Source organism: Quercus robur, chromosome 8 (assembly GCF_932294415.1).
Source record: "Quercus robur chromosome 8, dhQueRobu3.1, whole genome shotgun sequence".
NCBI lineage: Eukaryota > Viridiplantae > Streptophyta > Magnoliopsida > Fagales > Fagaceae > Quercus > Quercus robur.
Window position 1 is genome coordinate 44,141,790 of NC_065541.1, and position 20,017 is coordinate 44,161,806.

The 20,017-nt window shown below is 35.9% G+C and overlaps 2 protein-coding genes and 1 pseudogene across 2 annotated transcripts in view; all 3 read right to left on the reverse strand.

The window, feature by feature from the left end:
* LOC126695651 (putative disease resistance protein RGA4) overlaps positions 1 to 8,151 on the reverse strand; it is a 46,986-nt gene extending 38,835 nt beyond the window's left edge. The window contains exon 1 of the mRNA XM_050392479.1: positions 5,483 to 8,151. Within this exon, the coding sequence (XP_050248436.1) occupies positions 5,495 to 8,053 (2,559 nt within the window). The 5' untranslated portion in view covers positions 8,054 to 8,151 and the 3' untranslated portion in view covers positions 5,483 to 5,494. The remainder of the gene's footprint in view (positions 1 to 5,482) is intronic.
* Positions 1 to 18,971, reverse strand: part of LOC126695654 (uncharacterized) — a 27,349-nt pseudogene extending 8,378 nt beyond the window's left edge.
* LOC126695652 (putative disease resistance protein RGA1) overlaps positions 1 to 20,017 on the reverse strand; it is a 39,015-nt gene that overhangs the window by 18,257 nt on the left and 741 nt on the right. The window lies entirely within an intron of this gene.

Here is a 20,017-nt window from a genome sequence, read left to right on the forward strand (position 1 = left end):
CGTTAAAGGTTTAATCTAGTAGCAGCCTTAAGAATTAGAGAGATCGATGAAACTAAACAACACAAACACAAGCGGTTGCATTTAATTTAGTCGAGTATTCTTCCTAAGATCTAATAATTTCTGACGTAACAAATCATTAAATCTTGGTTGCTTCACAAGTTAGAGAGATTAAACAATTACGGATTTGATATCTAACCTAGCAGTAGATTGCAATGAACAATAAACTAGTAGGCCTCCTAGTAATTAAACGAGACAATCATGAAAATAGGCACAGAAGAACATCCGATATTCAACACATAAATTGAACAATAAAAACAAATTAGATCTCACAGTTTTATTGATTCACAGGCTTTAGTTTTCTTCGACCAAGTATAAAAGTTTAGCCAAGTAGGGCCATGTTGAAAACTCAAAAGGAAAAAAATCAGAGAAGAGGGGAGAGAGAAGCGTGTGTGTCCAATTCTGATTTCTTCTCCCCCTTTTACATGTTAATTCCCCCTTTCCCAAGCCTACAAAATTTCCTAAAAATATTCTCAATAATAATATACAAATCTAACTAATTAAGGAAAAATATTAAAAAAAAAAAATCCTAATATAACTATGAAAGTGGTGATTTTTAGCTGGAAATTTCATGCACTAGATCTAGAAGCTTCTGAAAATAAATCCCATCAGATCTACGTATTAGAATTGCAGACAAAGGAACATTCCAGGATGTCAGCAGTGTAGATGCAGCAACTTCAAGCCCGATTTCGTCCTTGATGCAGCCCGTATCTCTCAAAACTCAAAACATGAAAGTTGTAGAGCTTTGTTTTGGCGTTCCATAGCATCTTGAATCATCTTAATTGGAGCTTGGATGAGAGAGTTATGCCCAAATTACGAAGCAATATCAAAGTTGTCCAGAATCACCCAATTAGCTACGTTTTGCACTTAATGCCTCCATTTGCATCCTAAATCAAAATATAAGAATAACGAGTAAATTTAGGCACCAAATAAATTTAAAAGACTAAACATTAAGGGAGAAAAATATGACAATTTGCATTCTCATCAAGTCACATGATGATGCTTTGGTAGTCACCCTTAGGATAAGAGGGTATGATGTGAAGAGGGTGTTGGTGGATCAAGGCAGTGGGGTAGAGATTATGTACCCTGATTTATACAAAGGTTTAAACTTGATATTTAAGGATTTGACAGAATATGATTCACCTTTGGTAGGCTTTGATGGTAAGGTTGTTATTCCAAGGGGCCAGATTAGACTACCTGTCCAAGCAGGTTCAGAGGTTTAAGGTGGATTTTATCTTGGTGGATGCCTATTCTCCCTATATTGCCATCGTGGCAAAACCCTGGCTCCATGCTTTGGGGGCTGTTTCTTCCACCCTGCACTTGAAAGTGAAATATCTGTCCAGGGATCATATTAAGGAGCTAGTTAGGAGCCAGTTCATGGCTAGGCAGTGCTTGGTGGCTGCAATTATGCATTAGCCTGGAGTCGGGTCCTCGGCCTCTACTGATAAGCGCTTGTAGCAATCAAGGATTCGGGTGTTATCCCTAGATGCAGTGCCAGAAGGGGCAAAATGTGATAAGTTAGAGGAAATTGTTATAGATGGTGATCTAGAGAAGTTCTTTCAGATCAGAGCTCAGTTGCCTCCTCAAGAGAAGGAAGAGCTGGTGTTATTTCTCAAAAGGAATATTGATGTGTTCGTTTGGAGTCCTTACGAAGCTCTAGGCGTGGACCCAAATTTCATTTGCCATCATTTAAATGCCAACCCAACTGTCATTCCTAGGAAGCAATCACCTCGGTGTTCATCTAAAGAGCATTCAGATGCTGTCAAGGAGGAGATGAGCAAGCTTAAGCAGGCTGGGGCTATTAAACAAGTGTTCTACTCTGAATGGTTAGCCAATACGGTGGTGGTGAAGAAGAAAAGTGGGAAGTGACGAGTATGTGTGGATTTCACAGACCTGAACAAAGCTTGCCTTAAGGACCCTTTCCCCATGCCTCAGATAGACCAATTAATAGATGCAACTGTAGGCCACCCTCGAATGAGTTTCTTAGATGCCTTTCAAGGATACCATCAGATACCTTTAACTTTGGATAATGAAGAGAAGACAACTTTTGTTACTCCTACTAGAAATTACCATTACAAGATGATGCCTTTTGGTAGGGTCAACCTATCAGAGGATGATGACCAGGATGTTTGAGCCACAATTAGGAAAAATCATTGAGGTTTATATAGATGATATGGTGGTAAAGAGTAAGCTAGAATCCAAGCATATCAACGACCTCGGGAATATCTTTGAAATCTTAAGGAGACATAAGTTGCGACATGATGCTTCTAAGTGCTCTTTTGATGTTGGTTCAGGGAAGTTCTTAGGGTACACGGTCACTCACCATGGAATTGAAGTCAATCCTGACTAAATTAAGGCAATTAACAATTTGCAGCCACCTCGAAATCCCAAAGAGGTCTAGAAGTTGACAGGGATGACTGCTACTCTAAATCGATTCATTTTTCAGTTAGCAAACAAGTGTAGGCCTTTCTTCCAGTTATTAAATAAGTGGAAGGGATTTGAATGGACCGAGGAGTGCGTCTTGGCCTTCTAACAGTTGAAGGAATACCTTTCTTGGCCATCCATTATGTCCAAGCCTGAGATGGCTGAGGTTTTGTTTACTTATATTACTGTGGTCTCCCATACGGTGAGCTTAGTGTTGATACAGGTCAATAGTGGTGTTCAAATGCCAGTTTATTATGTGAGTAAGTCACTACATGAGGCCGAGGTTTGTTACCTACCACTGTAAAAAGCCATTTTGGCTGTGGTGCATGCTACGCGTAAGCTCCTCCACTACTTCCAATCTTACACAGTTGTTGTCTTAACCCAACTTTCGCTTAGATCCCTACTTCGGAGTGCTGATTACACGGGTAGGATTGCCAAATGGGGTATGATCCTAAGGGCTTTTGATATCAAATACATGCCTCGCACCTCTATCAAGGGCTAGGTTCTCGCAGATTTGGTGGTCGAGTTTACTGAACCCTCATTGGGAGAGGAAGTTGAGAGGCAACACATGGATGGAAAATCAGTTGGCATGGTTTCCTTGCAAGAGCCTTTATCCTGGAAAGTGTAAGTTGACAGTGTAGCAAATCAAAGAGGATCTGGAGTGGGGCTAGTTTTAATATCTCCTGAGAAAATCACTATTGAGAAATCCTTAAGATTGGGATTTTTGGCCACAAACAATGAGGCCAAGTATGAGGCTTTACTAGTTGGAATGACTATGGTTCAGAAAATGGGAAGAAGGACAGTGGAAGTATTTTCAGATTCAAGACTGGTTATAGGCCAGGTGAAGGGAGAGTTAAAGGCCAGAGATGTGAGAATGCAAATAAACTTAAGTCAGGTTAGGCACTTGCAATCAAGGTTTGAGTCTTTCAGTTTGTTGCAAATCCCAAAAGCGGAAATAGCCATGCTGATTCTCTGGCCACTCTCGCAACATCCTTGGCGCAGAGTTTACCTCGGGTTATCCTTGTTGAAGACTTGTGTAAACCTGCTGAGATAAAGAGAGAGATTGTTTGTATTCATCAAATAAGGGTGGGACCTAGCTGGATGGACTCTATTGTGCTATTCTTTAAGGAAGATATCTTGCCCGAGGGGAAGTCCGAGGCTAACAAAATACAGAGGAAGGCTTAGTTTTGGCCGTTCGAGGACCAAAAATTGTACAAGTGCTCATTTTTTGGACCATATTTGCTATGCATACACACTGAGATAGTAGAACTACTCCTAGAGGAATTATATAAAGGGATTTGTGGAAACCATACAAGAGGCAGATCCTTATCTCATAGGGCCCTCACTTAGGAATATTGGTGGCCAAATATGTAAAGGGAAGTAAAAGAGTATGTGAAGAAATGCATCCAATGCCAAAGGTTGGCCCCAAACATTCATCAATCGGGAGGTGTCTTTAATCCTTTGTCCAACCCTTGGCCATTTACTTAATGGGGCTTGGATATTGTAGGGTCTTTCCTTAAGGCAGTAGGGAATAAAAGATGGCTGCTGGTCAGCACGGATTATTTCACCAAGTGGATTGAAGCTAAACCACTAGCAAATATCAGGGACTAGAATTAATCTTCTCGGACTGTGCCGAGGACGACTTTCCTTGGAAAAAAACCATTTTATTTTATTTCCTTGTCATCCGGATCCACTTTAATAGTTGTTTTAACTTATTAGGGCCTAGTTTTCCAACCCACTCTCTACAAATTCATTGTATTGGGCTTTTTGGGCCTAAATCTATCTATCCTTTGGGCTTGGGAACTAAATTGAGTCCTTACAGTTACTATTTTATTTTGATAAGTTTGAATAATATTTTTACTTTTATGCGGTTGTCACTATCTATTTGTCATTATTTTTATAAAAATATTTTAAAATAAATGACAAAACTTAACCTACTAACACTATTTTAATTATTGACCCACATAGTCACACTCATCCATACATAAATAATACATTAAGTATTTACTTAACCAATCAAATACTTGAACAATCACTAGCTTTACTATTTTTTTTTCTTGAATCTTTAACTTTATAGCAAAAGATTATTATTATAATATGATAACAATGCACATACATTGAACAAATCATCTTTATTTCATAATTATTAAATTATATAAATTTATATTATATTTATACAGTACATGCACACATCTACACACACCACAATTCACACAAATAACTATATAATAAAAATAAATGTAACGCATACATATTAGACACACTCACACAATTCACTTTTTGTCTTTTTCTTCTTTTTGCTTTTATCAATTTCTTAAACTCTCATTTTTTTTTCCCACCATTTTTTTTCTCATTTGTTTTGGATCTTTTGGCTTGTGGACTTTAAAAAAATATATACACACACGCACATATTTATATATATTAATTGAAGTGTCCATAAAAGAAATTTTAATTAAAAAAATGTAGGAGTATTACATTTTGTTTTATTTAATAGAGATATAATTGTAAATTTATACCAACTTCATCTTCCATCTCTCCATTTTCCATCCTCCAAACCAAACATATATAAAATAAAATTAAATCTCTTCTATTCTCACAATTTTCTATCCCTTTCCCATTTTTTATCCTCCCACTTTTCAACCCCTCCAACCAGATAGACCCTTATTAGAGGATAGAAAAGAGCACTTGTACAATTCCTCTATAATATAGTCTATAAGTATCTCCATCAATTAAGAGCACTTGTACAGATTAAGCAATTTATCAAATCAAGAATATCTCCATTAGTCCATTAATACTTCCAATTTCAACATCTAATTAACATAACAAGAATTCTAACTTTGACCTAATTAATGTACGGTAGACATATAATGCTTATTTATATGTATTAATGTACATATTGATTTTCAATGATCACACAACCAAAGATAGAATAATATTTTATAAATGTTAAACTCTGGGAAGAAAGAATAAATAAAAGAGAGGGAGAGCGATTACTCCATACCTAATTATCAGCTTATTTAATCCGCTTGTAATCGAGATAAATTTCTGAGGCATGAGCAATCTTGTGCCAATCTTCTCCGATTTCTGGTTGGCATCTTCTAATTAATTCGGGACATTCTGCAATTCTAAAAGATCTTAGAGCTGGGAGACAAAGCTTCCCCTTCGATAGACAAGACAATTTGTGGCAATTCAAAATTGCAAGTTGTCTAAGCGATTCAAGATTCACCAGCCACTCTGGCAATGCTGTCAAATTAGGACAACTCTGAATATCAAGGATTTGTAAAGATTTTGCAGAGCGTTTAATCCAATCGGGCATAGCCACCAACTGTGGTAATCCAGTAAAGCGTAATAGTCGAAGGCTCGTTGGGAAATTGTCTTGATTGTCTTCCATTTTAGTCAGATCAAGCTTTTCACAATTCTCAATTCCCAAAGCCTCTAACATGGTAAGGAGTTTTAGGTTAGGATGCAAAGAGATCAGACCCCCACAATTGACAATAACCAAGAACCGAAGGCTTGTACAGACTTGCATTGTTTCAACCAAAGATTCTAGATTGCCACAATTAAATAATCCCAAAGCTCGCAGGGAATTAGAGCACCCAGGTAGACACTTCTGTTTGGTTGTCATTGAAAAGGTTCTGAGTTTGATCAGGTATCTTATATCTTTTGGTAATTCTTCTATTTTTTCACATCCATGGAGTTTTAAAGTTTGCAAATTTTGAAGCTTGCAAATGGAGTTTGGGAGTTTATGAATTCTACAATTGTTAGTCAAATCCAACAACCTTAAATGCTTCATGGTACCAATGGAGCTGGGTAACACCTCAAAACTTGAGTCACTTAAATCTAGAACTCGCAGGTATCTAAATTTTGAGAGACATAAATCAACAAAGGATTTAGTAGAAGGTCCAACTCCTTCCACCGTAAAAAGAATGCTTCGTAAACTCTTTGATTTTTGTAAACATTTTAAAACATTTTCATTCTGCCAAGTATTGTCAGTATATGACAAATGCCAAACCTTTCCGGAGATGTTTTGGATCTGACAACTAATAATTAAGCAGTCACTTTGGGCTGATGATAGTGCTAGGTCATGTGCAATATCATGTATTTTGAATGTTCGCATGAAACCTAAATCAATATAATCTTCAAGGAAACATCTTGAATAGAGCTCATCTATATATTGGTTGCCAATATCTTCCAGCTCTTGATTTTCATTTGGTGATTGAAGAAGCCCATTTGCCATCCAATATGGAATTAAATCAAAAGTATTGAAATTATAATCTTTCGGAAGAAGTGAAAGAAGTGCAAAACATTGTTTCAAGTAAGATGGCATCTGATTGTAACTTAATTGCAAGACCGACAAAATATCCCCTTCTTTTCTGTTCAATTTCCACATTTCATTATCTCTTACAAATAGCCAATCACGTTCATCAAGCTTTGAATATAGTAGGCTTCCTAATGATTTCACTGCCAAGGGAACCCCTTTGCATTTCTTCACAATCGCATCCCCAATTTCCACGAGGTTTGTGTGCTGCCTCTCTTTTCCTTCATCAAATGCCCATTTTATAAATAGGGACAGACACTCTTGATGTAAAAGACCTTCCAAGTTGTATGGGGACATGGTGCCCATCATGGAAGCAATTGTTGGGCTGCGTGTAGTCACAAGAATCTTACTTCCATTGGCACCCCCCATCAACAAATTCCTCAACTCAATCCATTTTCCCCTGTCCTCGTTCCATACGTCGTCCAAGACAAGAAAGAATTTCTTGCCATCCAAATTATTTCGAAGTAGCACTTGCAACTGCTCTTCATCCAAATCGCCACGATTTTCACTAGTTATTGATTTGATAATTTTAACCAGTAGTTGTTTTAAAACGAATTCGTCAGACACGCACACCCAACACTTTAACTCAAAATGATCTATCACTCTTTCATCATTAAACACCAGTTTAGCTAACGCAGTCTTGCCAAGACCTCCAATCCCAACTACAGGAACAACAGAGATGGATTGACCGTCACTGGGATCCATTAGATACTCCACAATTTTTTCTTTGTCTTGGTCTCTTCCTATCACATCTGAAGGCTGGACAAAGGAGTAACTCATCTCCCTTCCACGCACCACATGCCTATCATCCGACCGTGGAGAGAGATTATGAAACTTAGCCCTATCGGCTGCAACCTCATCTAAACGTGCTCTAATTTCTTTGACTTTGTGAGCCATCTTGGTTCGGAATACAAGTGAATTAGAGGAAGAAAAGAAACGGCGTACCTCCCTGGTGGTGCTCCCCTGCATTTCCACCACTTGCCTCCGCAGTGCTTCACACTCGAATTCATCAAGGACATCTTGAGCATCATAAAACACTTCTTTGAGCTGCCCAAGCCAGACGGTCAGCTCCTGGTTATGAACCTGCTGCTCTTCTGCATCCAACAACACAGCTTTGACGGTGGATAGGGTTTTTTCAAGTCTTCCTAGATCACTTTCAGCACCCCATATCAAGCGAGCTTCTTGGAAAGCCAGGGATCCCAATTTCTCCAGCACTTTTTGTGCTATGTTGAATACAAATGTCTCTGCTGCCATTTTGAGAGAGAGAGAGATTGAAAGGGGTAATGGAAGAATGAGAGTGAGAGGAGATTAGGAAAGTCTAGGGATTTCAGATCGAGAGGGAATCTTGGCTATACATTTACGCACTAGCTCCAAGTGGACCCACTTTTTTTTGCTTTTAGTCTACTTTACCCGAGCTGGAGCCAATTTACAAAGAGGGAGTCAACATGTTCGGCTGCCAACTTTTCATCTTGTTGACTGGTTGATTATTTTTGGGTGAAAAAAAATGTTGACCGGTTGATATTGTCGGTCACATGGTGCTATGCCTTTTTTTTTTTTCTAAACACATGGTGGCATGGTGCTGTGCCTTGCAAGAATACTATCCTAGAAAATGCATTTCTTTTCTTGTATGTGATTACTGTGCATAATCTTGATTGATTTTGCTTGATTTGAAATTCCTTGGATGGGGGATAATTGGTGATCACTTCTTGCCTATACTCCACTCAGTTCTAAATACTATTGTCATCCTTGGTAAGTTTCCACTCATTCTATAGGCATTGTTTAAATTAAGCACTTGGTGCGTGCTATGTTGCTCACATTCGCATTATTGGACTTCAATTATGTACTACATCAAACCTTTTACTTCAGTCATGAGAATTGTATTCCAAATCAAAAAGTTCTTAACTTTCAAACTGAATGTAAAAATTGTTGTATAAGTTTTAATTATCTATTTCCTGCTACAAAAGGCAAAAATCCTTATTGTTGCTCTAAAATGCAAGAAATGTAGCTTGTAAATGATGATTGGCACTCAGGTCACTTGGAAGCTTCTGACCTATTGCTGTTTTAATGTCAAATCTTGCGATCTGAATCAATTTGTTCAATACGATATCCGTGAATTCAATACTTGTTATAGTGAACTACACTAAATCAAAATTGACTAATGCAAATGAACCCTTTTTTCCCCTATAGATCAGGGCTAACTGAGGCAAAGGAAAAATGCTCAAAGTCAGTTTTTAGTCGGGATGGGCTAACTGGCTGGAACTTCTGTTATATTTCTTATATTATTGTGGGGATCCTGGGTAACTATTAGCAAGCGCAACCTTGAAGAATCTGTTGTAAGTGACAGATTCGACGAAGACAAAAATACTTTTAGTTCATTTAGTATATTCTCATACTTCCCTTAGCATTTAGTAGGGCTCTGGGTGTGTCACTGGGCGCTTTGAAGAAATGACAACTGGGTTTCAATTAATTGAGTGACAATTAGGCGTGCATGTGTTTGCATAATCACTATAAATATGGGCTTAACTTGGTTGAGTAATTGTTAAACTGACAGTACTAAATTGATTTACGCAACCTGGTATATCTTGTTTAATGTCCATCTAAAGCTTCTTAGTAAAATTTTGTAAAAAGATCCAATTCCATGGCTTCTGCCAGAGAGTTCTTCTTCAAAGAAACCACCATGTTCTTAATTGGGTGTATTAATTATTATCTTCAGGTCCAGTAGCTCCTGCAGAGCGAACCTTCAAAATGAGAACACCGTATGCCGTAGTCATATAAATGGTGATAAACAACATCAACCTCGGATCTAATCCTACTAAGATTTGAGGCTTTAGGCCTGGTCTAGAGTTATGTGTGTGTGATAAAAAAATTGGAAAAGTGAATTTTTCTAGATCTAATCCTAATAAGTTAAGAAGAAACAAACATTTAATAAGTTTCAGAAAATAAATAAAAGAAGAAAATTATTTTGGCCTTTGGTGGCGCACATCGACTTTTTATTTTGGCCTTATGTGACGGACTTTGATGTATACAACATTGGTGGCTACGTATGCCATTTGCGCCTACTTGGAACGATGTGAAAACAGGTGCTAACCCAAATTCAAGCAATTTCGTGTCTTGTATGTGTTGTGTGAAAGAGCTAAGAATACTCAAAGAGATAACAAATAATGATTTTAACTAAAACCCTAAAAATCATAGCATGCTTGCAATACACAAACAACGTAAGTGACGAATGAAGAAAAAATTATTACAGAAAAGAAGGCATATCACAGTACGAGCAATTGAATGAACAAGCTTTTAGTCCCCTCAACTAGCACAGCAAGATTATGAGAATGGTTCATGGATTTGGAAACGCTTACCACTCTATTATGATGATAAATATGAATCATCATATACTAAATGTCATAAGTCAAAATCCCATCATATGATATATTTATAAAATAAAAAAAATAAAAAAAAAGGAATTAATAGCTTTTGGCATTTACAAGCTCTTATTTTGATTTAAGTTCTGAACTCAATTACAATTTCTATATTCATCGTATTCGAATTCGAATTTAGGTCCTATATATAAAATTGAATTTGGATTAAAATCTTATTTGATATGCACGTTAAGCTCGGCCTTTTTTTTTTCCCCAGCATAAGTGTTCGCCCATTAACCTAAGGATGAGGGTGCATGCTAAGGTCGACTCCAAACCAGCAGACACGCAATCCCAACCAAGCTAATTTTGCCATATTAGGGTAAATTTTATTTTTGGTACTTATCCTTTATTCTCTGTGTCAATTTGGTCTATACATTTCAAATGTGGCGCTTTAGTCCCTAACTTTTTGGTATTGAGTCAAAACTATTAAGTGACAAATAGAAAATACTAATGTGGTTAATTGTGATATTAACATATTATTTTTATACCATGTGTACTGCCACATGGGCTGCCATGTGGCCTTAATTTTTGGCGAAACTACGTTATTGGTCCCTGAAGTTTGTCCTGTGTGCGCAATTGGTCCCTCAAGTTTGAAGCGAGCACAATTAGTCCCTTAAGTTTTAAAACTGAGTTGTATTGGTCCTTTTATTAACTGCTGTTAACGGTGTTACTTACATGGCTAACGGAACAATGATTTGGCACTTTTTTTAATGATGTGGCATGTTTTTAATTAAAAAATTACTAACTAAATTTACATGTTCAAAATAGTAACATCAAATAACCTATACTTCAAATTGTTCCAAATAGTAGTGTGCAATATGGGGCCAAACCGGTTCACCCTCTCATCGATAAAGGGTTCTGGGTTCTCAGTCTTGTAAACTGAAATAAGCTGCAGAGTCTCACCAATAAAGTGAAGCCCAAGATTCCTAGGTGGCAATCTTAGCCTCCGGCAACGTGAGGAACGAAGAAAGAAGAAAAGGGTGGTAGAGAAAACCACAAAGAGAAATGAGTACAGAAAGACCGCCATGAAAAAGTTTCAGTTTTTACAATGAAAATTGGTGTAGGTAACACATGTGGGATATATAGGAAGTGGTTTTAAGAAGGGGTTGAAGTTATCAATAAGAGAGCATTAATGGGTGATAGAGAAAGAGAGGAAAGGAAAGGAGCACACGGTTGGGTATCTGGGTTATCTATGAATCTAGAGAGAAAAAGAGAAGGTTGTAAGGAAAGAAATTAATGTCTAGATATTTTGGAATCTGACAGCTTTTCTATAATTTTTTAATTAAAAACATGCCACATTATTACAAAATATGCCACATCATTAAAAAAAATGTTAAGTCATTGTTCCGTTAGTCACGTAAGTAACACTGTTAACCGCAATTAGTAAAATGACCAATACAACTCAGTTTTAAAACTTAAGGGACTAATTGTGCTCGCTTCAAACTTAAGACTTAAGGGACCAATTGCGCACACAGGGCAAACTTCAAAGACTAATAGTATAGTTTTGCCTTAATTTTTCTTATAAAAAAAAAATTAAAACTATTAAAACTTGATAATTAAAAACCGCCAATCCAAGCCAACTTGTCCATCAACCCCCCCCCCCCCCCCCTCTTCAATTCTCATGCTAGGGACCTTCAAACTCTACTCTCCAGTGACCACCACCCTTAGACATGTCGCCTACCTTTTTTTTGGGTATTTTATTTATTCATTTTATATATATATTAAAAAAAAAAAAAAAAGGCCTCATGGTATTAGTATTTTTTATCAATCACTTAACAATAGAAACTATTTTAAATTTTTGACACAAACATAATACCAAAAGTTTGAGGATTGAAATGATATATTTGAAATGTTACGGATTGAATTGATACAGTGTAAATGCTAAGGACTAAATATTTAATTTACCTAAAATTGAATTTGGATTAAAAACTCTTGTCTAATATGAGCCCGACTTGTTGATAGGCCTAAATTGCTATGTACATGTAATAGCTTTTGCATTTTGAACAAAAACAATGGCGACCTAAGAAAGGAAGGCATCCATTTGGGCCTAAGAAACCATGGGCACAAACGAGGATTATTAGAGCATCCACACCAGCTCGTGGATACTCATCTAAAATACAAAAAGTGCTCCAATTTACACATTTTACCCCAAAATTCTTCCACATCAGTTCATGTAAAAATGACTATATATACACGATGTCTTGCAAAATGAATACTAACCGTGCATATATACACGGTTACTGTTCACCGTGTAAACAATTTTTTAACATTATTTTCTCTCCCCTATCAAACGACTTCTCTTCCCCAACCATTACAACAACCCAGCGCGCCAGAATAACCACTCAACCACCAAACCCAGCGCCACCACCAAACACCGAAATCTAGCACAGAGTATTAACCAAACTCAACTGAAAATTAACCCAAAATCAACAGAAAACCCAAAATCAACTGAAAATTAACCCAAACACATCCACAGACAAATCAACATAAAGATACACTTGCTCAAAAGTGAAAAAAAAAAAAAAAAAAAAAAAAAAAAAAAAAAAAAAAACACAGAGATACACTTGACTGGAATGATCAGAGCTCGTGGGTCTCACTTGATCGGAGCTCGTGGGTATGGGTCTTGCCTGATCGGAGCTAGGAAGATACAATAACTGATCAGTGCTAGTGGATCGGAGCTAGGGAGATCGGTGCTTGCCTGATCAGAGCTGTGGATCGGAGCTATGGATCGGAGCTAGGGAGATCGGGAGCTGTGGATCGGTATAGACCGAGAGGGAGAGTTGATTCAGATTTGGGTATAGAGATGGGTTATGGGTGTAGAGAGCTGTATCAGAGAGAGAGAGAGAGAGCTTCATCAGAAAAAATGAGAACCAAAAATGGGTTCAGAGAGAGAGATAGAGAGCTTTATCAGAAAAGAAAAAATGAGAACCGAAAATGGGTTCCCAGAGAGAGAGAGAGAGAGAGAGAGAGAGAGCTTTATCAGAAAAGAAAAAATGAGAACAAAAAATGGGTTCCCAGAGAGAGAGAGAGAGAGAGAGAGAGAGAGAGAGAGAGAGAGAGAGAGAGAGAGAGAGAGAGAGAGAGAGAGAGAGAGCTTTATTAGAAAAGAAAGAGAGAGCTGTATAGAAAAAATGAGAACGCGCGTATAATAAAGTGGTCGGTTGAGGAAATAATAAAAAAATTGAAAAAATTGATTATTTAAATAAAGGAGATGATAAAATAGATGAACTGATGTGGGTGTTTTGTAAAAGTGAATGTGTAAAATAGAAAAAGTAGGTTTTTAGTGTAAAAATGGATGTGTAAAATACATGGACTGATATGGTTGCTCTTAGTTGTTGAATGCTTCATTTCAAACTTATTAAAAATGTACGCAACATTTTGATTATAAAAATAAAAAATAAAAATCATCAAGGAGAATATGATGATTGAGTATCATGAAGATTAGCTTTAGTAGCAAGACACCCAATGTTCACTCTATGAAACAAGTCGATTTGCAGTAGATTTGAGGGTCTAAGTCTTGTTGCATGGAACATCCATACTATTTATTAGCAACATTATAGGGCATCCTAGTCATGCCTTGTGACAGACACATGGGCCCTTTTCTATGTCACTAGACCAGAGGGTGTGAAGCCAGAAGGATCTTGGGCCCGGTATTTCTCATTCTTTCTCATTGATTTGTGTTTCATGGCCCGGTATTTTTCTTTTTTTTGAGAGGATTAACCGCCTCTACTTTTTTTTTTGGTGAATTACTTTAAGGATATTAAGTAGCATAAAAACAAATTAATTAAATAAATTAGGATTTGCTAAGAAGGAACCAACTTTGTTTGCAATAAATATATAAAATCATTGTAACTTGCTCGACACAACAAATCATTGAGCTTAAAGACATTAGCATTATATAGAGGACAAAATGGGCTTCTGCCCTTTTTGAGCAAATTAATTAGCTTTTTGCCCTTCTTCCCAAACTAAACAGGGAAATGCCCATTTTTTGAAAATTGAGTTTCTCAAAATCGAGTTTAAAAAAAAAAAATTCTAGAGCCCTATAGTGACGTTTTTAAGGACTTATAGTGACATTTTAAGAACCTATAGTGACGTTCTATAACTTGATTCATTGCCTATAACTCGATTTCATGGATATCAAGTTACAAAACGCCACTATAGGTCTTTATAAACGTCACTATAGGTCCTTGAAAACGTCACTATAGGGTTTAAATCGATTTTGAAAAACTCGATTTTCAAAAGAGGGGTATATCCCTATTTAGTTTGGGAAGAAGGGCAAAAGAGTAATTAATTTGTTCCAAAAGGGCAGAAGCCCATTTTGTCCTTATATAGAACAAAATCATGAGGCGAAAGTTCTCAAACCATTGTCAAAAACTCAGAGGTCCTTTAAGAGTACTAGTTATCAAGCCAAATGGATGTGTTCTTCATTACTTGGCCAAATGATGTTAACTAAACTCCATACCCATTAGTTCTCTTTCTCCTCTACCCTCATGAGTCATGAGCAAGCCATAGACACTGCTCTAGTGTATGAGTAGTCCATAGATATTATGCATGTTCTAGATTTAAAGGCATCACTTATGTAATGCCATAACATTGTGCCTCTTAAAATCAAAATATTATCATTGTCTCACATGTCAGGCTAAGCTTACCGTTAGAAAAATAAGATTTAATATTCATAAACTCCAAAATAACATTATAATCCAACTTCTAATGATAAAACATAAATAAAAATTTAAAATAACTCATGATAGAGTAAACTCCCAAAACAAAAAGATTGAATTTCAAATACAAAAAGAAAATCTCCCAAACTAACAATGCACTAAAGATTTCAATGATAGTCCACCTGAAGCTCAAAACATCACGTCCTAAATGATCTTGTAAAACTGTAAGCACAATCAGCTAATCTGCAAAAATATTGAAACAACAAATAAGGTGCTAAATAAACCTTGTAAGTGATAAATCACACGCTAACATCTAGAGGTAAAAATAGAACTACAAGATTCGTATTGAAACAAAGTGTAAATAGAATAGTAGATGTGAGAAAAATATTATTGGTTTCTTAATGGGTTCAAAAATGTCAAAAGACTCACTGGATAATAGTGTAAGAATCAGAGGCAAGTCAAAAGAGAACAAGATCGTGTCTTTTATAATGGAAATGACACTCGAGATAAATTATACTCAATAAACATATCACAAGTTTGATAATGTAAAATTGCGTATCTTGTGTATTGCTCCATTAGATATGGTCACATTATCATCTTCAAGGTTTGGGTCAATGAAATATATCTCAACTATCAAAATTATCATCAACATAATCACATTATGAATCTGCACAACCTCCACTACATCACATAATCCAGATAATGGCTATATTAAACTCATGGACAGGGTCACTGAAATTATCTTATAGCCAAAAATTCAAGTCAAAGGAGTATACATACATCAATATAGTAAGTCAAAAAGTAGGGTGTACAGCTAACCCACCAATCTGCCAAAACCAATCCAATCCAACCCAACCCACCGGTTGGGTCGATATCTAAGGGTTGGTGGGTTGGGTTGGATTGCCAAATTTTATTTTACAGTGAGTTGGGTTGAATGCGGGTTTGCAAAGTTACAAATTCACCTAACCCAACCCAACCCAACTCATCTATTTTTGATATTTATTTAAAATATATATTATATAGTTTAATTATTTACTATTTGGGTTTGATGAAATACCAAAGTAATTATAAGATATAAATTTTCTTTTATTTGTGTTGGTTTGATGCACTGATCATATATTGTGTTAGTTTGGTGCTATCCTCAGGTTTAATTAGTAAATATGTTGTTATTTTAAATGTCAGATCCGATCCACGGGGGTTGGGTTGAACTCTATGATGGTTTGGCTTGAATTGAGTTTTTTTCAACCTGAATATAGTGGATTGGATTAAAAAATCCCTTAACTCAACCCATGCACACCCCTATAAAAGATTATGAAGCTATAATGAGTTGGAATTGGATCTCAAGTATACACAGTATAGAGAAACTTTTGGATACTCCTAGATCTTAGTTACATGGTATTCCCCCGTTTCATATGAATGTTAGATCCTACCATAAATTATTATTTTTTTTGGTTGAATCACCATGAATTCAATTGATGGAACCCACAATAATGTGAAAGGAGGCAATACAACATAATTGTACTCTCAATGGATCCAAGAATTCTTTTAGGGGGTCATTAAAAAACTTAAATTTAATTAAATTTAATAAAAGATGAATTTCAATATATCGAGTTATTGAAAAAAAAACAGCAAATATATGAACCTTTACAATTTCATTCTAAGAGTTTTCAAATTTTGAAATCGCGGTTGTCATTATCTATTGCCAGGGCAGGTAGGTGTTATCATTTTATTTTGTTAAGTTTGAATAATATTTTTACTTTCAAGCAGTTGTCATTATCTATTTGTCATTGTTTTTATAAAAATATTTTAAAGTAAATGACAAAACTCAACCTGCTAACACTGTATTAATTATTGACCCACACAGCCACACTTATCCATACATAAATAATATACTAAGTGTCTACTTAACCAATCAAATGCTTGAACAATCACTAGCTTTACTATTTTTTTTCTTGAATCTTTAACTTTATAACAAAAGATTATTATAATATGATAACAATACACATACATTGCACAAATCATCTTTATTTCATAATTATTAAATTATACAAAGTTATATTATATTTATACAGTGCATGCACACATCTACACACATCACAATTCACACAAATAACAATATAATAAAAATAAAAATAACGCGTACAATTAGTGTTAGTTTGGATACGCGTTTTGTTTGCTGCGTTTTGCCTTCTTTTTTTTTTTTTTTGGGAGCACGCGTTTTACCCCAACGCGGTTACTGTTCATGTACTGTACATGAACAGTAGCCGCAACTTTTGACCAGTTTTGTGTGAACAGTGCATCCGTGCACTGTTCACGGACCCACAAATTTCATTTTTTATCAATTTTTTCATTAAATATGGGTCCCACAGCACTATTTACATATTTAAAAATTATTTTGCTACAGTGTTTTCAGTTTTCAATTTTCAGTTTCAGCAAAATAAGTTCTATCCAAACAGACCCTTAGTATCAGACATACACTCACACAATTCACTTTTTTTTCTTTTTCTTCTTTTTGCTTTTATCCATTTCTTACATTCTCAATTTTTTTTTCCCACCTTTTCTTTCTCATCTGTTTTGGATCTTTTTGGCTTGTGGTCTTTAAAATATAAATATATATATATATATATATATATTAATTGAAGTGTCCATAAAACAAATTTTAATTAAAAAAATGTATTACCTTTTGTTTTATTTAATAGGGAAAAAATGTAAATTTATATCAACTCTATTTTTCATCTCTCCATTTTCCATCCTCCAAACCAAACATATATGAAAGAAAATTAAATCTCTTCTATCCTCACAATTTTCTATTACTTCCTCATTTTCTATTCTTCCACTTTTCAACCCCTCTAATCAATCGGACCCCTAGTAGAGTATAGAAAAGAGCACTTGTATAATTACTCTATAATATAGTCTTTAAGTATCTCCACCAATTAAGAGCCCTTGTCCAGATTAAGCAATTTATCAAATCAAGAATATCTCCATTAGTCCATTAATACTTCCAATTTCAACATCTAATTAACATAACAAGAATTCCGACTTTGACCAAATTAATGTACGGTGGACATATAATGCATATTTATATGTATTAATGTATATATTGATTTGCAATGATCACACTACCAGAGATAGAATAATATTTTATAAATGTTAAACTCTTGGAAGTAAGAATAAATAAAAGAGAGGGAGAGCGATTACTCCATACCTAATTATCAGCTTATTTAATCCGCTTGTAGTCCAGATAAATTTCTGAGGCATGAGCAATCTTGTGCCAATCCTCTCCAATTTCCGGTTGGCATCTTCTAATTAATTCAGGACATTTTGCAATTATGAAAGATCTTAGAGCTGGGAGACAAAGCTTCCCCTTCGATAGAGAAGACAATTTGGGGCAATTCAAAATTGTAAGTTGTCTAAGCGATTCGAGATTCACCAGCCACTCTGGCAATGTTGTCAAGTTAGGACAACTGTCAATTGAAAGCAATTGTAAATATTTTGAAGAGCGTTTAATCCAATTGGGCATAGCCACCAACTGTGGTAATCCAGTAAAGCCTAATATTCGAAGGCTCGTTGGGAAATCATCTTGATTGTCTTCCATTTCAGTCAGATCAAGCTTTTCACAATTCTCAATAATCAAAGCCTCTAACGTGGTAAGGAATTTTAGGGTAGGAAGCAAAGAGATCAGACCCCCACAATTGTCCATACACAAAAACCGAAGGTTTGTACAGACTTGCATCGTTTCAACCAAAGATTCTATATTGCCACAATTAAACAATCTCAAAACTCGCAGGGAATTAGAGCTCACAGGTAGACACTTCTGTTTGGTTGTCAATGACAAGGTTCTGAGTCTAATCAGGTATCTCATATCTTTTGGTAATTCTTCTAGTTTTTCACATCCTTTGAGTAGTAAAGTTTGCAAATTTTGAAGCTTGCAAATGGAGTTTGGGAGTTTTTGAATTCTACAATTTTTACCCAAATCCAACATCCTTAAATGCTTCATGGTACCAATGGAGCTGGGTAACACCTCAATACTTGAGTCACTTAAATCTAGAACTCGCAGGTATCTAAATTTTGAGCGACATAAATCAACAAAGGATTTAGTAGAAGGTCCAACTCCTTCCACCATAAAAAGAATGGTTCGTAAACTCTTTGATTTTTGTAAACATTTTAAAACATTTTCATTCTGCCAAGTATTGTCAGAACATGATAAATGCCAAACCTTTTTAGAGATGTTTTGGATCTGACAATTAATAATTAAGCACTCACTTTGGGCTAATGATAGTGCTAGGTCATGCGCAAGATCATGTATTTTGAACCCTCGCCCGTAACCACTGTCAATATAATCTTCAAGGAAACATCTTGAATAGAGCTCATCTATATATTGGTTGCCAATGTCTTCCAGCTCTTGATTTTCATTTGGTGATTGAAGAAACCCATTTGCCATCCAATATGGAATTAAATTAGAAGTATCAAATTCAAAATCTTTCGGAAAAAGTGAAAGAAAAGCAAAACATTGTTTCAAGTAAGATGGCATCTGATTGTAACTCAATTGCAAGACCGACAAAATATCCCCTTCTTTTCTGTTCAATTTCCACATTTCATTATCTCTTACAAATAGCCAATCACGTTCATCAAGCTTTGAATATAGTAGGCTTCCTAACGATCTCACTGCCAAGGGAACCCCTTTGCATTTCTTCACAATCGCATCCCCAATTTCCACGAGGTTTGTGTGCTGCCTCTCTTTTCCTTCATCAAATGCCCATTTTATAAATAGGGACAGACACTCTTGATGTAAAAGACCTTTCAAGTTGTAGGGGGACAATGTGCCCATCATGGAAGCAATTGTTGGGCTGCGTGTAGTCACAAGAATCTTACTTCCATTGGCACCCCCCATCAACAAATTCCTCAACTCAATCCATTTTCCCCTGTCCTCGTTCCATACGTCGTCCAAGACAAGAAAGAATTTCTTGCCATCCAAAATCTTTCGAAGTAGCACTTGCAACTGCTCTTCATCCAAATCGCTACGATTTTCACTAGTTATTGATTTGATAATTTTAACCAGTAGTTGTTTTAAAACGAATTCGTCAGACACGCACACCCAACACTTTAACTCAAAATGCTCTATCACTCTTTCATCATTAAACACC